The 17879-nt window shown below is 39.1% G+C and overlaps 1 protein-coding gene across 2 annotated transcripts in view; it reads left to right on the top strand.

Annotated features, from left to right (window-relative positions):
• LOC131527582 (exostosin-1) overlaps positions 1 to 17223 on the top strand; it is a 354500-nt gene extending 337277 nt beyond the window's left edge. The window contains exons 12-15 of one of the 2 annotated variants that reach the window (XR_009267686.1): positions 15099 to 15497; positions 16501 to 16585; positions 16744 to 16826; positions 17041 to 17223. Coding sequence is in view for 1 of the 2 variants with exons in the window: in XM_058756794.1 (XP_058612777.1) it covers positions 510 to 695 (186 nt within the window). In the remaining variant the exon portion in view is untranslated. Of the gene's footprint in view, positions 1 to 509; positions 1121 to 15098; positions 15498 to 16500; positions 16586 to 16743; positions 16827 to 17040 lie in introns of those variants that run through there. The other variant, XM_058756794.1, reaches the window with a different exon arrangement.
• Positions 17224 to 17879: the final 656 nt, after the last annotated feature.

Raw genomic sequence — 17879 nt, 5'->3', positions numbered from 1 at the left:
TGCAAAATATTTTTCACTGCATGAGAACATGATGTGTGGCGTGAGAGCGACATGGCTTGTCGGACGTACCAACGGTAGCGAAAGGGGGCAGGTCTTTGCAAAGGGTCAATTAGCTGATTAGAATGTCAGATTGGTCAAATTTTGCTGTGTGATTTCTCAATTTCTCTAAAATTCTGTAATGAAACAGAATTCATGAATGTTACAAAATGTCTTTGGTATATGTTCCTCTGCATGTCCAAGGGATTGGATGCGTGTAGGTCTATATTAGCACATTGTAAGCTTCTTTAACAAGCAGCTAGACATCCTTCCACAGTGTTTCTCATGAATGTAAGGCCATAACTGTCGTTTGTTCTCTGAGTCGTGAAATGAACACTCCGTGTTCGCTCTGTTTGTCAGTGTCTTCTAAAGTGCTGCCCAATTCCAGCCCAATTCCAGTAACATGCTCCTGCTTTCATTCATAATCTGCCTGGTGAACCATACACAGACCTCTCTCTCCCTCTCTCTCTCAGGGCTCCAAGGCGTCTCGATGGGCCGACCCAGACCACTTTGCACAGCGTCAGTCCTGCATGAACTCTTTCACGAGCTGGTTTGGCTTCATGCCTCTCCTTCACTCCCAGTTGCGTCTGGATCCCGTCCTCTTCAAAGACCAGGTCTCTATCCTACGCAAGAAATACAGAGACATTGAGAGGTTGTGAGGGGTGAATCCTTCCCAAACTCCGCTGAACTCATCCGAACATCCCCTAACAGACCTGCAGTGTTCAGTTCGCCTGGACTCATTAGAGACCAGATACAAATACAATATATTCCATCTACAGAATAAATTATAACAAAATATGCAACACTGAATGATTTTATCTGCGGCCGAAGGTTTTGTGGCAAGCATTTGCTCAGAATAGAATTGCGTGTTTGAATTTGTTGTTGTCGTCGGTGTTGTTGTCTGCGAAGGCCGTAGCCACTGCACATGTAGGAACAGGAGGCAAAAGAGGCGTGTGAATGGATGAAAACAGCTCAACGAGTCACCTATGCCTGCAATATGTATTTTAATTTCAATTATTTTTTTTAAGAAATTCTTTTTTTTTTAAAGAAGTTTAAAAAAATAAAATTATGAATGCAAAGTGGGTTTGCACCCTAAAATATTCATTTTTGTATCATTTTATTGTGTGTTTGTCCTTTGATACACCATTTGTTCCCTTCACAACAGATCATTCAATAAGAATAATATTTGTACTTGATATTTTGAGAAAATCAGCAGTCGGTCTCTGCAGTTCAGATTTAAAAGCTAGCATAGAGCTGTTTAATGATTTGTGAGCATGGTGTGAATTATGGGGATGGGTGTTAATTTAGGTTTGAACTCCCTTAAAGTTAAAACTAAAGGTGGTCTTTTAAATTCATAATCTTTTTACATATACGTTGACACCTGACAAGATGTGTTGTGTTGCACATCTGAGAGATACAACCCACATTAGAAGCTAGCAGATTAGTTCACACATTTTGTATGCATGTTTTTAGGTTTGTATCTTGTTATACATGCAAATCAAATTTTGTAAATCAAGTCATAGGCTGTATACCCTTATGTAGTGCACTATTTGAGGAGAAAACCATAGGCTTATCCCAATACCCACACTTCTTTGCACTTGACAACGTGGGTTAAGTATTCAAGTGGACTTCATCTGTTGATTACCAGATGGGACACATTTACAACATAGTGCTGTAAAATTGCTGATTTTTACAGCGCTTTATTTGCATTTTTTATTTTCAATACTCTGTACTTTAAAAGAAGCTTCAAAATTTTGGTTTTGTAGTCCCTACAGTATGTAACAGACAACACAATGTATTTGCTATGCTTCAAATTCAGTGAAAAAGCACACATACTCATCTCTGTATCTCTTTAACATGCAACACTTTACTCTTTAAATCTAATATCTAATTACACTGAACAAAATTATAAACGCAACACTTTTGTTTTTGCCCCCATTTTTCATGAGCTGAACTCAAAGATCTAAGACTTTTTCTATGTATACAAAAGGCCTATTTCTCTCAAATATTGTTCACATATCTGTCTAAATCTGTGTTAGTGAGCACTTCTCCTTTGCCGAGATACTCCATCCACCTCACAGGTGTGGCATATCAAGATGCTGATTAGACAGCATGATTATTGCACAGGTGTGCCTTAGGCTGGCCACAATAAAAGGCCACTCTAAAATGAGCAGTTTTACTGTATTGGGGGGGTCCGGGGGGGTCCGAAAACCAGTCAGTATCTGGTGTGACCACCATTTGCCTCACGCAGTGCAACACGTCTCCTTCGCATAGAGTTGATCAGGTTGTTGATTGTGGCCTGTGGAATGTTGGTCCACTCCTCTTCAATGGCTGTGCGAAGTTGTTGGATATTGGCAGGAGCTGGAACACACTGTCGTATACACCGATGCCCATACCATAACCCCACCGCCACCATGGGCCACTCGATCCACAACGCTGACATCAGCAAACCGCTCACCCACACGACGCCATACACGCTGTCTGCCATCTGCCCTGTACAGTGAAAACCAGGATTCATCCGTGAAGAGAACACCTCTCCAAAGTGCCAGACGCCATCGAATGTGAGCATTTGCCCACTCAAGTTGGTTACGACGACGAACTGCCGATTGCACGCTCCCTCAAAACTTGCGACATCTGTGACATCGTGCTGTGTGATAAAACTGCACATTTTAGAGTGGCCTTTTATTGTGGCCAGCCTAAGGCACACCTGTGCAATAATCATGCTGTCTAATCAGCATCTTGATATGCCACACCTGTGAAGTGGATGGATTATCTCAGTAAAGGAGAAGTGCTCACTAACACAGATTTAGACAGATTTGTAAACAATATTTGAGAGAAATAGGCCTTTTGTGTACATAGAAAAAGTTTATAGAAAATCTTAGAAAAAGATCTTTGAGTTCAGCTCATGAGAAATGGGGGCAAAAACAAAAGTGTTGCTTTTATAATTTTGTTCTGTGTAATTTAACTTAAATAAGTTTTCCTTGACATTGCTCAAGTTCCTAGATTCCAAAGCACTATTGGAGATACTGTGGATTTAATGTGTTTTAAGGGTGCTGATCTTTGGCTTTTTTTTTTTCCTTTTCTTTTTTTTCCAGCTTATGTGCACTTACAATACATCCTTTTATGCACTTTTATGCTCAAAAGTGTGGGTATTGGGACTTGCCCCATTTGTAGTGGTGTAGTGGTTGATCCCATAATGCACTGCAATAATGCGCTGCAGATGTACATTCTATGCACTTTCCACACTTCTGCTGTTTTGCTCAGGTCAAGCATTTAAAGGGATATTTCACCCAAAAATGAAAAGTACCCGTGAATTAATCACCCTCAAGCCATCCTAGGTCTGTATGACTTGTATCTGACTTTTTCTTTACAAATCCTAATTTTCTAATTAATTTGTGACTGGTATTTTTTTTTGCTCTCTCTTCTGAGTTTCTGCGTCACTTCTCACCAGAGCTTGTGATATGTCTATGTCATTCGCTGGAACGCCACTCTCTCGTGAATGCGCGTACAACAGTTAGCGGAAGCTAGAGATTACGGTTTATAAAGTTTTAAATATGGATATTTTTCTTACACAAATGCTTCGCTTCAGGCCTTTATTAACCACCCGGAGTCGTGTGGAGCACTTTTTATGGTGGATGGATGCACTTTTTTAGACCTCAAAATCTAAAAATAACTATTATAAAGCTTGGAAGAGCCGGGACATTTTTTTAATATAACTAAAGTAGCATTCATCTTAAAGAAGAAAGTCATATACACCTAGGATGGTTTGAGGGTAAGTAAATTATGGGGTAATTTTCATTTTTGTGTGAACTATGGGGCAAGACAAAATGAATTCCTTCATCTTGCCAAAAGCTTGTGTCCACAGCCAAATCATTCACTTACATTTAATTTACTATTAGATTGTGTAATTATGATAATTACAATTTAGTGTTTTGTTTCACTTAGTCCTAAATGAATGCTTGCAAACAAAAATTTACCTGAAGTGTAAAATACAGTAGTAATAATTTGCAAGTATCAATATCATACAGTAGGTGCAGTGGGCAGAATATGCAAGCACCATCATTTTTACAATTTATGTTACGCAAATATATGAGAGAAAACTAGATACATTTATAAAAACTATGTAGACATTGCACCATATTGCCACTCCACATGTAGACTGTGAAAGTTGGAAACTGATTGTGAATCTCAAATGGATTTAATATGAATCTACAACAGTAACAATAGCTGTAGAGAAAAAATTATTTTTTTGTGGAAACATTTTTGGAAGAGAATCCATATAGTTTGGCATGTTCCTATATTATTTATATTCATTTTTAGGCTACACTGTCAAAACAAGTTCTTGCTTACAACAAGTCTGAACTTCATCCAGTCACAGCTCATGTCTTCTGAATTCATGCGGACGTGATACTGGATCTGACCTCTCCACGTCATCCCGTACCATCTGTATATCAGCATATTAGCATATGTTAGCAGGCCTGATGTAACTCACGCACTCTCTCTTGAAGTTTTTGTCTCACAGGTGATGTCTTTATTAGAGTTGCAGCAATATGTGTGTATGTATTGACAGGCTTTGATATCTGTCTGAAGTTTAAACTCTTTCATCTTTATGACAAACAGACAGAACAAAAAAAGAACGGCGATGGGTGGAGATCTGCCCTTTCACGGTACGTCCTTTCCAGCTCACTCTCTCTCTCTCGTTAGTCTGTGTTCTCTTCTCATTCACCTCTTCCTGTCGACTCTCATCAGGATGATGTCTTCACTCCACAACCACAGAGACTGCAGAAATGATGCTTCTCTCAACTGTTGAATACGACGTAGATTTCACAAGGCTAAACATAACTGGTCCAACACACACTCCCGGCCTCTCCAAGTCTTAGGGCCATTCACACTGAACACTTTTGAGTTTAAAAACATGAGATGAAGGGCAGTGGAAATTAAAGCTTATTTAAAATGTATATATATATATATATATATATATATATTTTTTTTTTTTTTTTTTTATTAATAAGTTCAACTTATTTTAACTCAAACACCGTTCATGTGAGACACAAGAGCAATGGACAAACACATCTACTTAGCACGTTTACACTGAAAATCAGCAAAGTAAAATGCAAAAACATGTTCGCATGATAAAACTGCCTCAGAGAAGCTGCATCTCTGAATTCATTCCCTTTAAAGTCTGCTACAGTAGCCATCAAAATACTACTGCTCTAACGAATCCACCACCTTCAACAATACATTTCAAAACAATTACTGCCTATCCTCAAACCACCTGCTGTGAGCAACATTTCTGTTATTATGCATAGTCTGTAGAACTCTATTTTTGTGAGAACTATAATAGTTCATTTTTTGAGATATGTAGCCTATTTGATGTTATATAGCTGTCAGAACCTATAGAACTTTTATTGTTTTGGAAGGTTTGGAACAAACAAGATGCCTGCAGATATAACTATTACATGATCGCTGCGAGATGCTGGTGGAGTGAAAGAGGCTTGAGAGAGAGTTGTTAGTGAGGGCGAGGGTGCGGCCGCTAACGCATCCTCTGCGTTGCCAGATCCAGCTCGTATAAGTGTTTTTGGACTTGTCTTTTCACTCTTTTTGACACTTTAGAAAGTTAATAAAGTAGGACGTTGCAGTTTAGGGTCAGCGATATCTTTATCTTATCTTAATTGCAAAAGATTTGAAATAATTTTGGTTTATTTTTATTTATTTATGGGTTTTTATGTTTTAATAGCAATATGTGGCAACACTGCATCGATGATTCGGCTGTGCAGGTCCCGCTGGCCTAGAACACGTTATGCAAATGTTGGGGGCGTAAACATTAATGATCCCGACTGTAACGTCACAGTCAGTGTTATGTTGGGATTTGCCTCTTTTTCAGTGGTCTTTTGCACGCACAAGATTTACATAAGAAGGAGGAAACAATGGTGTTTGAGGCTTACAGTATGTCATTTCCATGTGCAGAACTCTTTATTATTCAACTATGTCAAGGTAAATAGAGTTTTCCATTCTATGGCACCTTTAATGTTAGCAACAGTTGATGCATTAGCTAACATAAAGACCAATACATTTGTTGCAGTATTTATTAATCTTAATTTATTTGTTTATAAAAATACAACTATTTATTGTTAGTTCGTGTTAGTGCAGGTCCATTAAATGAAGTTCACAACGCAGGTTCGGGAGGAGCCTAATCATCCAGTCCTGCCAATCATCGTTTCGACCGTATATAAGTAGCAGTCATTGTTCTGTCCAAGCAACTATTCTTCCGGCATCCCTCCACCACCCCTTCTCCTCCTTTAAATCCCTTCTCTTTCATCCACACCATATCATCATGGGGGGGGGGGTTCTTACTCGGAGCTCGAGCCGAGCCTCGGGTTCAAGCTTCCTTCGCGGACAGCAAGCCAAGTTTTTTACCATTATCTGGCAGTATATTAACATATGCAACTTTTTAACATTATGCAAAGTTTTACCAAAAAATGTTTAAGAATATATGACAGATTTGTAATATATAGTTCTGGTCTTCAAATTTGACTGGCAGAGCGGAGATCCAGATGGGCTGTTAGGATTTTTTTAGTGACTCTGCAGGTTGTTGTGCCAGAAGGTGAGAATAAATGACTTTGTCTTTATGAGTGAGTCACTGAATCATTCACTCAACCAATTCCTTCAAAAATGCTGATTCTGACTTGATTTTGTGTGGGTTTTTGTCTGGAATTTTTATTTTGCTGATGAAGCAAAACATAGCCAAAAGAACTGGTATTTTGCCTACAGTCTAAGTACTCATTCATCTGTTTACTGTATTGTTGAATATAAAGAAATATCACATTTGCGATTATGCTGCTGTTCTCAATTTCAGTATTCTTGATCATGTGACACTAATTAAGTTCTGTATATTAATATATTATAATGTTCTGCTCAAAGACTAAATGTGAGTATGGCTATGACACTGATAAACACTAACCCCTTTAGCTCAGTTTTTTATGCAACTTCCATTTCCTCTCTTTAGCAAACACTTGTATTTCCTGGCAGTGGCATCCCAGAAATTTCCTCTTGCTGAATGACTTCTGACTGACAGGCGCTATCGGGGATAGAGGGGATGAAGGGTGTGTGTGTGTGTGTGTGTGTGTGTGTGTGTGTGGCCTGTCCCTGAATGGAAAACAGGCAGCTGTCAGAAAAGTGAAAAGTCAATAAATACAGACATCAGAGAGCCCATCTCTGGGTGTGCATGTGTGTGACATATCTCCCCTGCTCAATCCACACAGGACTGCACATCAAAATCAGTTCAGTTCTCCACACATCAAACAGTGCAGCATACTTACACACCTCTAGAGAACCCACCGCTGCAGTTCAGTTTACTCCAGCGTCTCTCTCTCTCTCCCTCGACAAACACCTGTTCAGACGGCCGCAGCATCTCTAGAGACTCTAATCCGCTTCCCCGGTCCTCTCTTCCTTTCACCCTCCATCCATATCTCTCTGGCTTTCTTTCTCTGCCTGCTTTCAGTTCAGTGGAATTAGATTTGACTCAATTCAATGGAGTTCAGCTCCATCAAAGGATGTTTGTTGGCAGGATCAGTTTGTTCTCTTTTCAATAGCGAGCATCATAAAGCCTATTCCTCTCTCTCTCTTTCCTTCCCCAGGGCCTCATTCACTGTATCATCACTGTAGTATTTGCCCACCGGTGTATATATGTGGAAACCTAATAACAGAGTGTTATAAAATGCTGTGTCATAAATTGTATAATGCTCCAAGGCTTTTGACCCCTCTGTGTCATATAATAATGATAATAATCACTAGATAAGAACATTTTCTGAACAAAATGTGAGGTGTACTTTCCGGTTTAAAACTCACTGCCAGATGAGTTATAAACACTGCCACTGAAAAAAAAGAGCCAGAACCCATGTTTCTATGACATTCTACTGCAGAGATCTTACGGGAGGCCTAGGTACACTGCACCAGGGCACAAGAGCCCACCTCTTGTTTCTATGAGATTCCCATGCAGGGATATGGCTGGGGTCCCCAGGGGCATTTGTGGGCCCAAATAGGATTTTTATACAAAATCCCAAGAAAAAAAGGGGTGTCTCTAATGTCTCTATGATATTCTGGTGCAGAGATATGACTGGGGCCCTCATGGGCTGCTGGGAGTCCCACATGAAGCCCAGTACACTGCACAAGGTTGCAAGAGCTCACCTCCTGTCTGTATGATATTCCCCTGCAGAGATATGACTGGGGTCCCCAGGGGCATTTGGGGGCCCACATAGGGACTCTATAGGGAAAAAGTGCTGTCCCCAAGTGTCTATAATATTATGGTGCAGATATATGACTGGGGCCCCCAAAGGCTGCTGGGAATCACACATAAAGCTCAATTCACTGCATGAGGTTGCAAGAACCCACCTCCTGTCTGTATGATATTCCCCTGCAGAGATATGACTACGGTCCCCAGGGGCATTTGGGGGCCAACATAGGGACTCTGTAGGGAAAAAGAGCTGGCCCCAAGTGTCTATGATATTATGGTGCAGATATATGACCTTACGGGTACATATTACTACTCAAATTACATTGATCGTACTGCCCCAGTGACAAGCTATTGTACCCCTTGTAACATCTGCTTATGATCCTTGATGGTCGTTGGGACTTTATGTCTTAAGAGACTCTTTTAGCCTTTTGACATTTGCATATAATTCACAGCCTGGCCCCACATTCTACCATTATATGGGTGCTAATTGCCAAGGGTTGTCCCCCCCACTGTCAAAAAGATGCTAAACAGATCGACTATCTTGTCTCTCCATCGGACTTCAAACACATTCCAAGAGAACTAAATGACCCTCTGTACCAGGCCTGGCTGACCAGTGGACTACCCCCACGATTACAAGATACAGAACACACACATAGATGCATTTTCTTTATTTAGACCATAATTAATCAGTTACAAATGTATCTGGTATTTGCATGTGTTGTTTGTATGTTTCCTTATTATATTAGCCTAGTTACCACTCGTTATTCGTATTAGTAAGCTCTAAACACTCATATTCAGGTGTATGAATGTATCTCTGATTTAATACTTTTTAGATGTCTCTTTCTTGATATCAAAATGAGCTGCTCTTTATTCCTCACACAATGATGTACACTATGTGATCGTGAAATGCATCATACTATTTTTACTGTACTGTGGGGAAAATTACACCAGTCTCCAGATCAGTCGTAAAACATGCAAATGAGGTGTCTATGTGCCTTGTTATTGGTCAAACTAACCAAAATGGGTGTTACAGGGAAACCAGATAAAACTTCTCCCACTCCGAAAAGGCAGGTCTTCTCTTTACTTCGGGGCCCTGGAGACACACATATCACCTTGGAAACCTCACGACTCCCCTTCCGGGGGGAGTCCGAGCTTCTGGCAGTTTTAAATTCAGTAACTTTGTCGATTCACTTCGGACTAATCAACCCATGGCTGGAATGACGAAGCTTTCACTCCTAAAGGAATTCACCAGGAATCTACGCTTTATACATGCACCAGGATGCTTTACTCAGCACCCACAAAACCCATGCAAGTAACCGCTTGTTAACTATTTAGATGCGCTTCTAGGCTTCGACCCCTTTTAATTAAGGTGATGTGATTATCTGATGGTTCTTAACAGGTTGTAGTTAGCTGATGTCTAAATCTTGCCATTACACTCTCTCTTGCGCGCGAACGCTCCCTCCTCTCTCTCTCTCTCTCTCTCTCTCTCCATCCCTTCCTTGCGTTGGCATCTATGTTTAATGTGTGTATGTCTGTGTCTAGTTCGATGTTGCATGTTCCCTTGTAGTGTAGTTTAATAAACATCCATATGTATTCACACTTGGTTGTCTGTATCTGCTGCTCTCAGAACGAGGTCGCTTTAACGTCCGGTCTTGTTACATGCTCTAAGGAAATTATTTGTCATGGCCAGAGAAATAATTTTCCTTAGAGTCAATAGACGGTCCGTACTGCGGACGAACTAATCATTTTATTGTACTATTAATGCTACAGCTAATTCCTGAAGATGGATATATAATTGATAACAACCCGTTATGATTAATTATGTCCATCTCACTTAGAACACATATGCTACACCCTAAAGGTACAAATTTTGAATATTTTTTTTTTCTTTCTGACAGTGCAATGTGCAAGAGCCCACCTCCTGTCTCTATGATATTCTAATGCAGAGATATGAGTCAATCTGAAGTAAAATAAGTCAATCTGAATGACTCTTTGACTGTTGACATTTTGACATATGCAGAAGTATGAATGGGCCCCCAAGGGCCACTGGGGGCCCATATGTGGATTCTGTACACTACCACAAGGAAAATGAGCTGGCCCCCATGTCTGTGTGATAATCTGGTGCGGAGATATGATTGGAGCCCCTAACAGTCCTTGGGGGCCCCAGTCCTGTCTATGTACTAAAATATCATAGAACAGGTGTATCCAAAACTGCTCCTGCAGATTTTAGCTCCAACACTCTTGCCTGGAAGTGCAAGACTCTTCACACTCTGAAGACTGTGATCAGCTGGTTCAGGTGTGTTTGGGTTGATTTGGAGCACATCTTTCCAGGACAGTGACCCTCTAGGAATAGGTTTTGGACACCCCAAGATACATGGGGCCTCAGTATACTGTACCAAGGCAAGAGAGCCCACCCCTGTGTTGATGATAAATTGCAGAGATATGACTGGTGATTCAAGGGCCATTATGGGTCCACATGGGGTCTCAGTACACTACCTCAAGTCTAAAGAGCCCACTCCTGTGTCTTAATAATATGCTGCTGCAGAAATATGACTAGGGCCGCTGTAGCCTATTGGGGCCAACATGGAGTCTTAGTACAAAATAATAAGTATGTCGAATAGTTAGCACTACTATTACTATTAATAAGAGGAATTTAAAAAAATGCAAATGACAAATTAAAGAACTTGTATTTAATACTGTTTTAACTGTGCTAATATTAATTTTCACATGGTATATTTAAATAAATTTGCATGTATTGGTGTTAGAATTAGATATGTTCTGCTGATTCAACAAAAGGCACTCAAATAGCTTTACAATTCACTTTTTTCAAGCATATCTGTTTGAGTTTTACAACTAACAAATTGAGTTTAGCCTCTGAAATTACTATATAACTTCAAATATCTCTCATGTCTCCAATATGCTAAATAGCTAAAACAGATTTTTTTTGGTCATGTCCACAATCATTGTTTTGAAAGACTAGAAATGAATTAACTTTATACGTGATGTGATTTCCAACAGTGTCATGTAATTTCACTCTTAGAGGGTCTGAAAAGGAGAGATGTGATTTTTTCTGTTCTTCATTTTTAGATGTCATTAATCATTCTGCTATAAACAGCTCGACTGAGTTACGCTTGCAGACATGGGAGAGAGCTTCCATACCTCAGATGAAATTTATTAAGGCTGATTTTCAGAAAGATGAGAGAGTCGGCAGGACTCTTTATCGCATTGATTAGATTATAAATGAACATTAGCGCTGAATTCTCTCACTTTCAATCAATATCAATAAACAGGAGCATATGTAGTAGCCTAAGCTTGTTGAAAATACCCTGAAATGTTAAAGTTGCCAAAATATATGCAAACAAGGTGTTTTTCTATAATCATGATCCCTTAATGTAGCTACTGTATTTTTGATTGGGTACCAGTGCAAACCTGTTTTTTTTGGCATTTAGATAATTACCTCATTTTGTGTTTGATGAGGAAAATGTCATAAAGATTGTGAGCTACAAGAAGGTGAGCTGATGACGACAGAATTGTTTTATTTAAAACAGATGGTGCGACTTGGTAATTGTGAGTCTAAGGAGGGATTTGGTTTCACTGACAAAATGTATACATTTGAATGTGTGATTTCTGCCACAGTGCTCTAGACAAGCACTTTTTAACTACAATTATTAATATACTTCATTAAATAATAAAATGAATTATCAGTTGCAATCAAAATTCACTTCTGAGGAAGCATCTGGTAGTGTAAATCTCTTTGTTTATTTGCATGAGATTGCAAAATACAAGATTCACACAGAGTGTCATGAGATAAAGACAACAGCTGAAAGTACTATGTTCAGTCTGCTCCTTCTTGATCTTAGTTGTGTGGTAACAAGTCTTGCTAATAACCATCCTAAGGCTAACTAATTTGCATGTGAGATAATCTACAAGCATCAGTGCTTTTGCTGCATTCAATGTGATCAGATGGGAAAAATGCCAGCCACCAGTCAAATAAGTGCCAATGAAATTAAATTAATTACATTTTACAATAAGGATTAATTTGTTAACATTAGTTCTCATGAATTAACAATGTAGTTCTAAAGCTTAGTTAATGCTACTTTCAACATTTACTAATGCATTGTTAAAATCAAAAGTTGTATCTGTTAATATTATTTCATGGACCTGAGTTAACATGAACTAAGAATGAACGGTATATTTATTAGCTAACTAATACTGTAACAACTGTATTGCTCATTGATAACTAATACTGTAACAACTGTATTGCTCATTGATAGTTAATGTTAGCTAACTATCACAATATTCATAATAACAAATGCCCGATTCTGAAGTTTCCCAAAATCATTTGAATGCAGAAATATTATTTAGAACATATGTCTGCGTGTGTATGTTTTTTGTTTTTTAAAGCCAATCTTTAATGCACTCATGAAGTCCTGCGAGGTTTAGTCAGTGTAAATTTGTGCTTACATGGTTCATGTTTTTGAGCAGCTGTAGCAGTGTAGCTTCTTGGCTGGTAATGGAAGCATGTCAAAAACAGTCCCTGTTGAGGAAAAATTGAAAATCGGTCAATTCCTAAAAGCTCCATCATGTTCATAAGTGAGACACTTTAGCCCATGATGCCCTGGGGAGCTGTCCCAGTGTGCTCTACGTGCTTTGGATGAAATGTCTCTGCAAAAAGACAGTAACATGGTCTTGTTTTACCTTCAGGTCAGTTCAACAAGCTCACTCTTAATAAATGTTTTTCAAAGATTTGTTTGAGCAAATATGCTCAAGAAGAACCTTTTGGGGGTGGTTGGGGTGTTTAAGCCCAAAACACACTGCGCAATTTTAGCAATCCTATGAGATCACTGCATGTCACACTGTGCAACATGGATCTAATAAACTTGGCTATGACGTGTGTGTAGACTGTACGATGATGACACCTATTCACTCGTACACTACAACACTATTGAAAAATAAAACGTCATCAGCCTGCGCTAGTGGTAAAAAAAAAAGAGCATGATAAATCACACTTTAGCAGTTGTATTTTTATGTGTGCTCAAAAAAAGTGGAAGCGGCAAAAGAGGAAGGGATAAGTGCTTGAGGTAAGCAGTTTTATGTTTTAGCACCTTGTCGCGTTGATTTCTTGTTGCATTTTTATTGGTTGGTCAGTAAACGTGGATCGTACCAGCAAACACACTGTGCAATGGTCATGCTGAATGACCATGCTGTATCGTAGGCTATCTTTGGTCGCAAGACCGTGACAACGTCCGTCTTTGAACCTTTCTCACTGTACGACATAAGAGCACCGTTTAGGAGCCACAATCACAGAAATCGCCACGATTGTTTCACGATGCCAATCTTTCGTCTGGGACAGCCGAAAATCGTGCAGTGTGTTTAGGGATTTAGGAGCTTGCTATATGTTTTTTTTTTTTTGGAAAAGTTCAATAGTTTTGGATGTTAAGTCATAAATATTTGCTTTATTTAAATAGTTGCTTTATTTGAGTTTTTAAAAAAAAGTTCTCTTGATTAGCATATGGGTTTATCTAGGTACTAGTACATAGATCAGATGTGTCCAATCCTGCTCCTGGAGGACCAACATTCTGCAGAATTTAGCTTGTGCCTGCCCTAATGCCCTTACTTCGAGGTTTCAAATAGCCATGGCGACCTTGATTAGCTGGTTCAGGGGATTTAGGATTGGAGCTAAGCTCTAGGTTAGCATAGTGGTCTTCTAGGTCAGAGGTTCTCAACTCTGACCCTCAAGATCAACTTTCCTGCAGAGTTTAGCTCCAAACTTGATCAAACTCACCTGTCAGAAACTTTCCCCTTGCCCAAATTCCCATGCTTGTGGTGTTTGCACTTGACCACTTGACTGCTTATATGATGTATTTCCTGTATTTGGCCCAAGTGTTCAAGTGAGGATGAAGACCACAAGTGTGTCGAACTTTTCATTATCTGATGGGACACTTATAGTGTTGTAATAATGTAAGTGTTTACATATCTTCATTTTTATTTTAAATACTTTGCGTTGTAAAATCAACTTCTAAATGTCTGTTCAGTAGTCCCTATAACATGACACAATTTAATTTGTGGTGAACACTGGAAATTCACAAAATCTTTTGTGACTTTAGAGTAACAAATGGCAGACAACAGACACGTTGGTCCTCTGGGTTTCCCCCACACAAAAGGATTTCTGATTATAAATATTCAACGTGTTGGATATTTACAATTTGAGATCAGTGCGATCCCAATTCTCATCTGAGCAGATTCGATCACTCTTAAAACAGGATTGTCAGAAGGGGAGAAATGCGGCCCAAAATCTCTCCAATTATGTAGATAATGGCCCGCTTTAGCCAATTCCTCTCAAAGACACTTGGGCAGAGTGAATCATTTGCTTCCATTTTAAAAAGCTCAGTTTCTCACCACTACTAAACACTGAATCAGCAAGCCAAAGTAACTTCTAGGGAGACAAACTAATAAGATGCACCCTATATGATAATTAGCACAGTAATGAGAACAGGAACAATTACCATGAAATCAAAAACATTCTACCATCTAGTGGCCATTAGTTTGGAAATCGGCAGGTCCTTACACAGCATTGTGAAACTGCTCATAAAATTGATTTTATGAGAAAGTCAATTCACCCTTTATGCTATACACATTCACACAAAGCTTCAAACACACTAGTAAGCAAACTTAAATTCACAGAAAGCCACAATTTTCTTTCACTGTTCAGATTTTCCACTGCCATTCTGGCCATGATCCTTCAGACAGTATTGTACTGAATCAGTATCTCTCTCAGTCCGGGACCTTTTGAGTATTTAGAGCACTTTTGTTTGTGTCTTATCTTTAGAGACCTGTCTCCCTCATGCAGAGAACATCTGCAGTACTCTCTTAGATTCCCTGCCGCAGACAGACAGTGTGGCTGTCTCTCTATCTGGACTAATGATTATAACACCTCCACAACAATTCACCATCTGAGGGACACAAACAGCCGTGCTGCATTCCCCTGGCAGAAATACGTTTGAAAACTCATTTTCTTTCAGCTTTTCAATTTCGCTGCACTTTCTCCCCCTTCTCCCTTTCTCTTTTTCTTGTTCTTTTCTTCTTGTTTATCCAGACGGGAGTTCTAAATAGAGAGCAATGCTGAGGAGCAGGGTATGCTGTCTTCCTGTAAGATCCGGAGATGACCTCAAGAGGCGACACTCAATCCAGCAGCCAGAGAACCTGTCAAAGTGTGAAACCATTAACAGTAAATTAACATCTTTGAAAAGTGATAACAAGCATCTTCATCACTGACAGATGGTGCGACTTGTTTGAGACCTGGGCCCGTATTCACAAAACATTTTAACTCCGCACTAAGATTTCTCCTAAATGGCAGTAAAGGTTTTTAGCTAAGAGTTTTCTCTTAAAACCTATTCAAAAAGCTGCTGAGACAAACTTTTACTAAGGAACAGAGAGAAGTCTTAAGCTAAGGATAAGAGTGGGGTTGACCTCGTTGCTATGGATGTAGCACACAGTGATTGGCTGATAGTCTCTGTCAGAGATTTATTCATAGAAATATTGTAGAGCGCAATATCATGTTGTCATAATCAAATAAGGTTTAAAAATAAAAATGATAATTGCCACATTCGCATAAAGATTTTAAAATGCAGGATAATTGTCACTAATTAAACAAGTATATGTTCAGCTAATTGTCAGCCTCTTACATGTGTGCTTCTCGTAAACAATTAGTGGATATGCATATAAACAGCCTTTTAATTAACAGAGTAGAATAATCATGGCTGATAGTAAGGCATGTAAACCTAAAAGAAAAGCAAACTGGACCCAAGAACAACTGTTACTTCTTGCTCAACTTGTTAATGAAAATAAACATATAATCAAGGGAAAATTTGGAGTTGGGATAACCTCCAAAACCAAAAAAGATGTGTGGGAAAATATATGTGTGCAAATAAATGTGACCCTGGACGACAAAACCAGTCTTAAGTGAAAAATCAAAAATCAAAATATTGAGAAAAACGCCTTTAAAGTTGTCCAAATTAAGTTCTTAGCAATGCATATTACTAATCAAAAATTAAGTTTTGATACATTTACGGTAAGAAATTTACAAAATATCTTCATGGAACATCATCTTTACATAATATCCTAATGATTTTTGACATAAAAGAAAAATCGATAATTTTGACCCATACAATGTATTTTTGGCTATTGCTACAAATATACCCCAGCGACTTTAGACTGGTTTTGTGGTCCAGGGTCCAGATGACTGTGAAAAGCGTTGGTATTCTTTGCAAAGTCGGGCAGAGACTGCAGAATTCAAGCGACAAACAACTGCTACAGGTAAAAGGACGTTGTTTTCAAGTTGACCATAATGTGTTCATGTAACCTTGTTATGCTATTGCAGATTAAAATCTATAGCCTTATTAAAATATTTATTGCATTCATGAGAGAGGTGGCTCAGCGCCTAAGGCTTTATCACCTGTTGCCTCGGTGTACAGTGTCATGGGCGCTCAGACACCAGCATAACAGGGCTGGAGGGATGCATTGACCCTGCAATGCAATTGCTGAATGAACTTGGCGAGTAAGAGTTTTTTTTTTTTTTTTTAATTGAAACATTTGCCTCAATTATTCACAGCTGGGACAGTTATTAATGATTGTCATGTTTAATAAATCAATTAAGAATCACATAATTACAATGACTTACTAAATAATAGCAATCATAATAATAATTTTGTAAATGCCTCACAATATAGGGTACACAAAATAAGATGCTAAAACCCTCTCTCTCTTTTTAGGGCCAACACTTCAGCTGGCAATCATGGCGATGCTCCTGCCCCACTTCGCCCCGGCCCTGGCCCCTCCCCAACCCACCCAGATCCTCCCGCCCTTTCTCCAGGCTCTGGTCCTGCAGCAACTGGTGGTGGTCCTGCTTCAGCAGCATCTCTGTTGGAACAGAAATTGGAGCTTAAAATTTGTTTATTAAAGAAACAGCTCCTTGACACATAGGAGAGGCTTCTCCACTTACAAGAGGAGTACTATTCTCAGAAACTGAACATGCTTAAAAACGGACAATCTCTTGAATAAAAACATTACAATCATAACTTGTCTTTTGACTCATTTTTGTAGATGCAAGATAAAGCTACAATAATTGTCATAAAAGTGCTTATTATAGTTTGGTAATCCAAGGTCCATGTATTTATCATGCTATTTAAGCTGAGAAATGACATTACTCTGCTAGTCTGTGATGCTGCTCTTAGCAAGATATTGTTGTTGTGATGGTTTACCCAAAGTGAGTATTGACGAAGTGGTCCCTGTATGCCAGTCCACTTTGTATTGTGTGAACAGCCATTCCGCTATCATCAGCAGCAGAAGAATCAGCATCATCTTCATTCTTCTCTGGCTGTGGAATATTTTGTTGCTTGCACAGGTTATGCAGAATGGCACAGACAGTGATGAGCCTGCTTGCTTTCTCTGGAGTTAGCCAGATTTCCCCATGCAGGACATGAAACCGATGTTTCATCTGCCCAATGCCCCTTTCCACAACACTGTGAGTTTTCTTATGGGCTCTAAAACATATAATGTCTTAAGTGAGACTGTGAATACATATTGAAAGGTTCCATACAGTTGAACATAT

The sequence above is a fragment of the Onychostoma macrolepis genome, chromosome 20 (genome assembly GCF_012432095.1).
Source record: "Onychostoma macrolepis isolate SWU-2019 chromosome 20, ASM1243209v1, whole genome shotgun sequence".
Classification (NCBI taxonomy): domain Eukaryota; kingdom Metazoa; phylum Chordata; class Actinopteri; order Cypriniformes; family Cyprinidae; genus Onychostoma; species Onychostoma macrolepis.
Note: the sequence above shows the minus strand (reverse complement) of the source record. Positions and strands in the feature narration are given on the sequence as shown.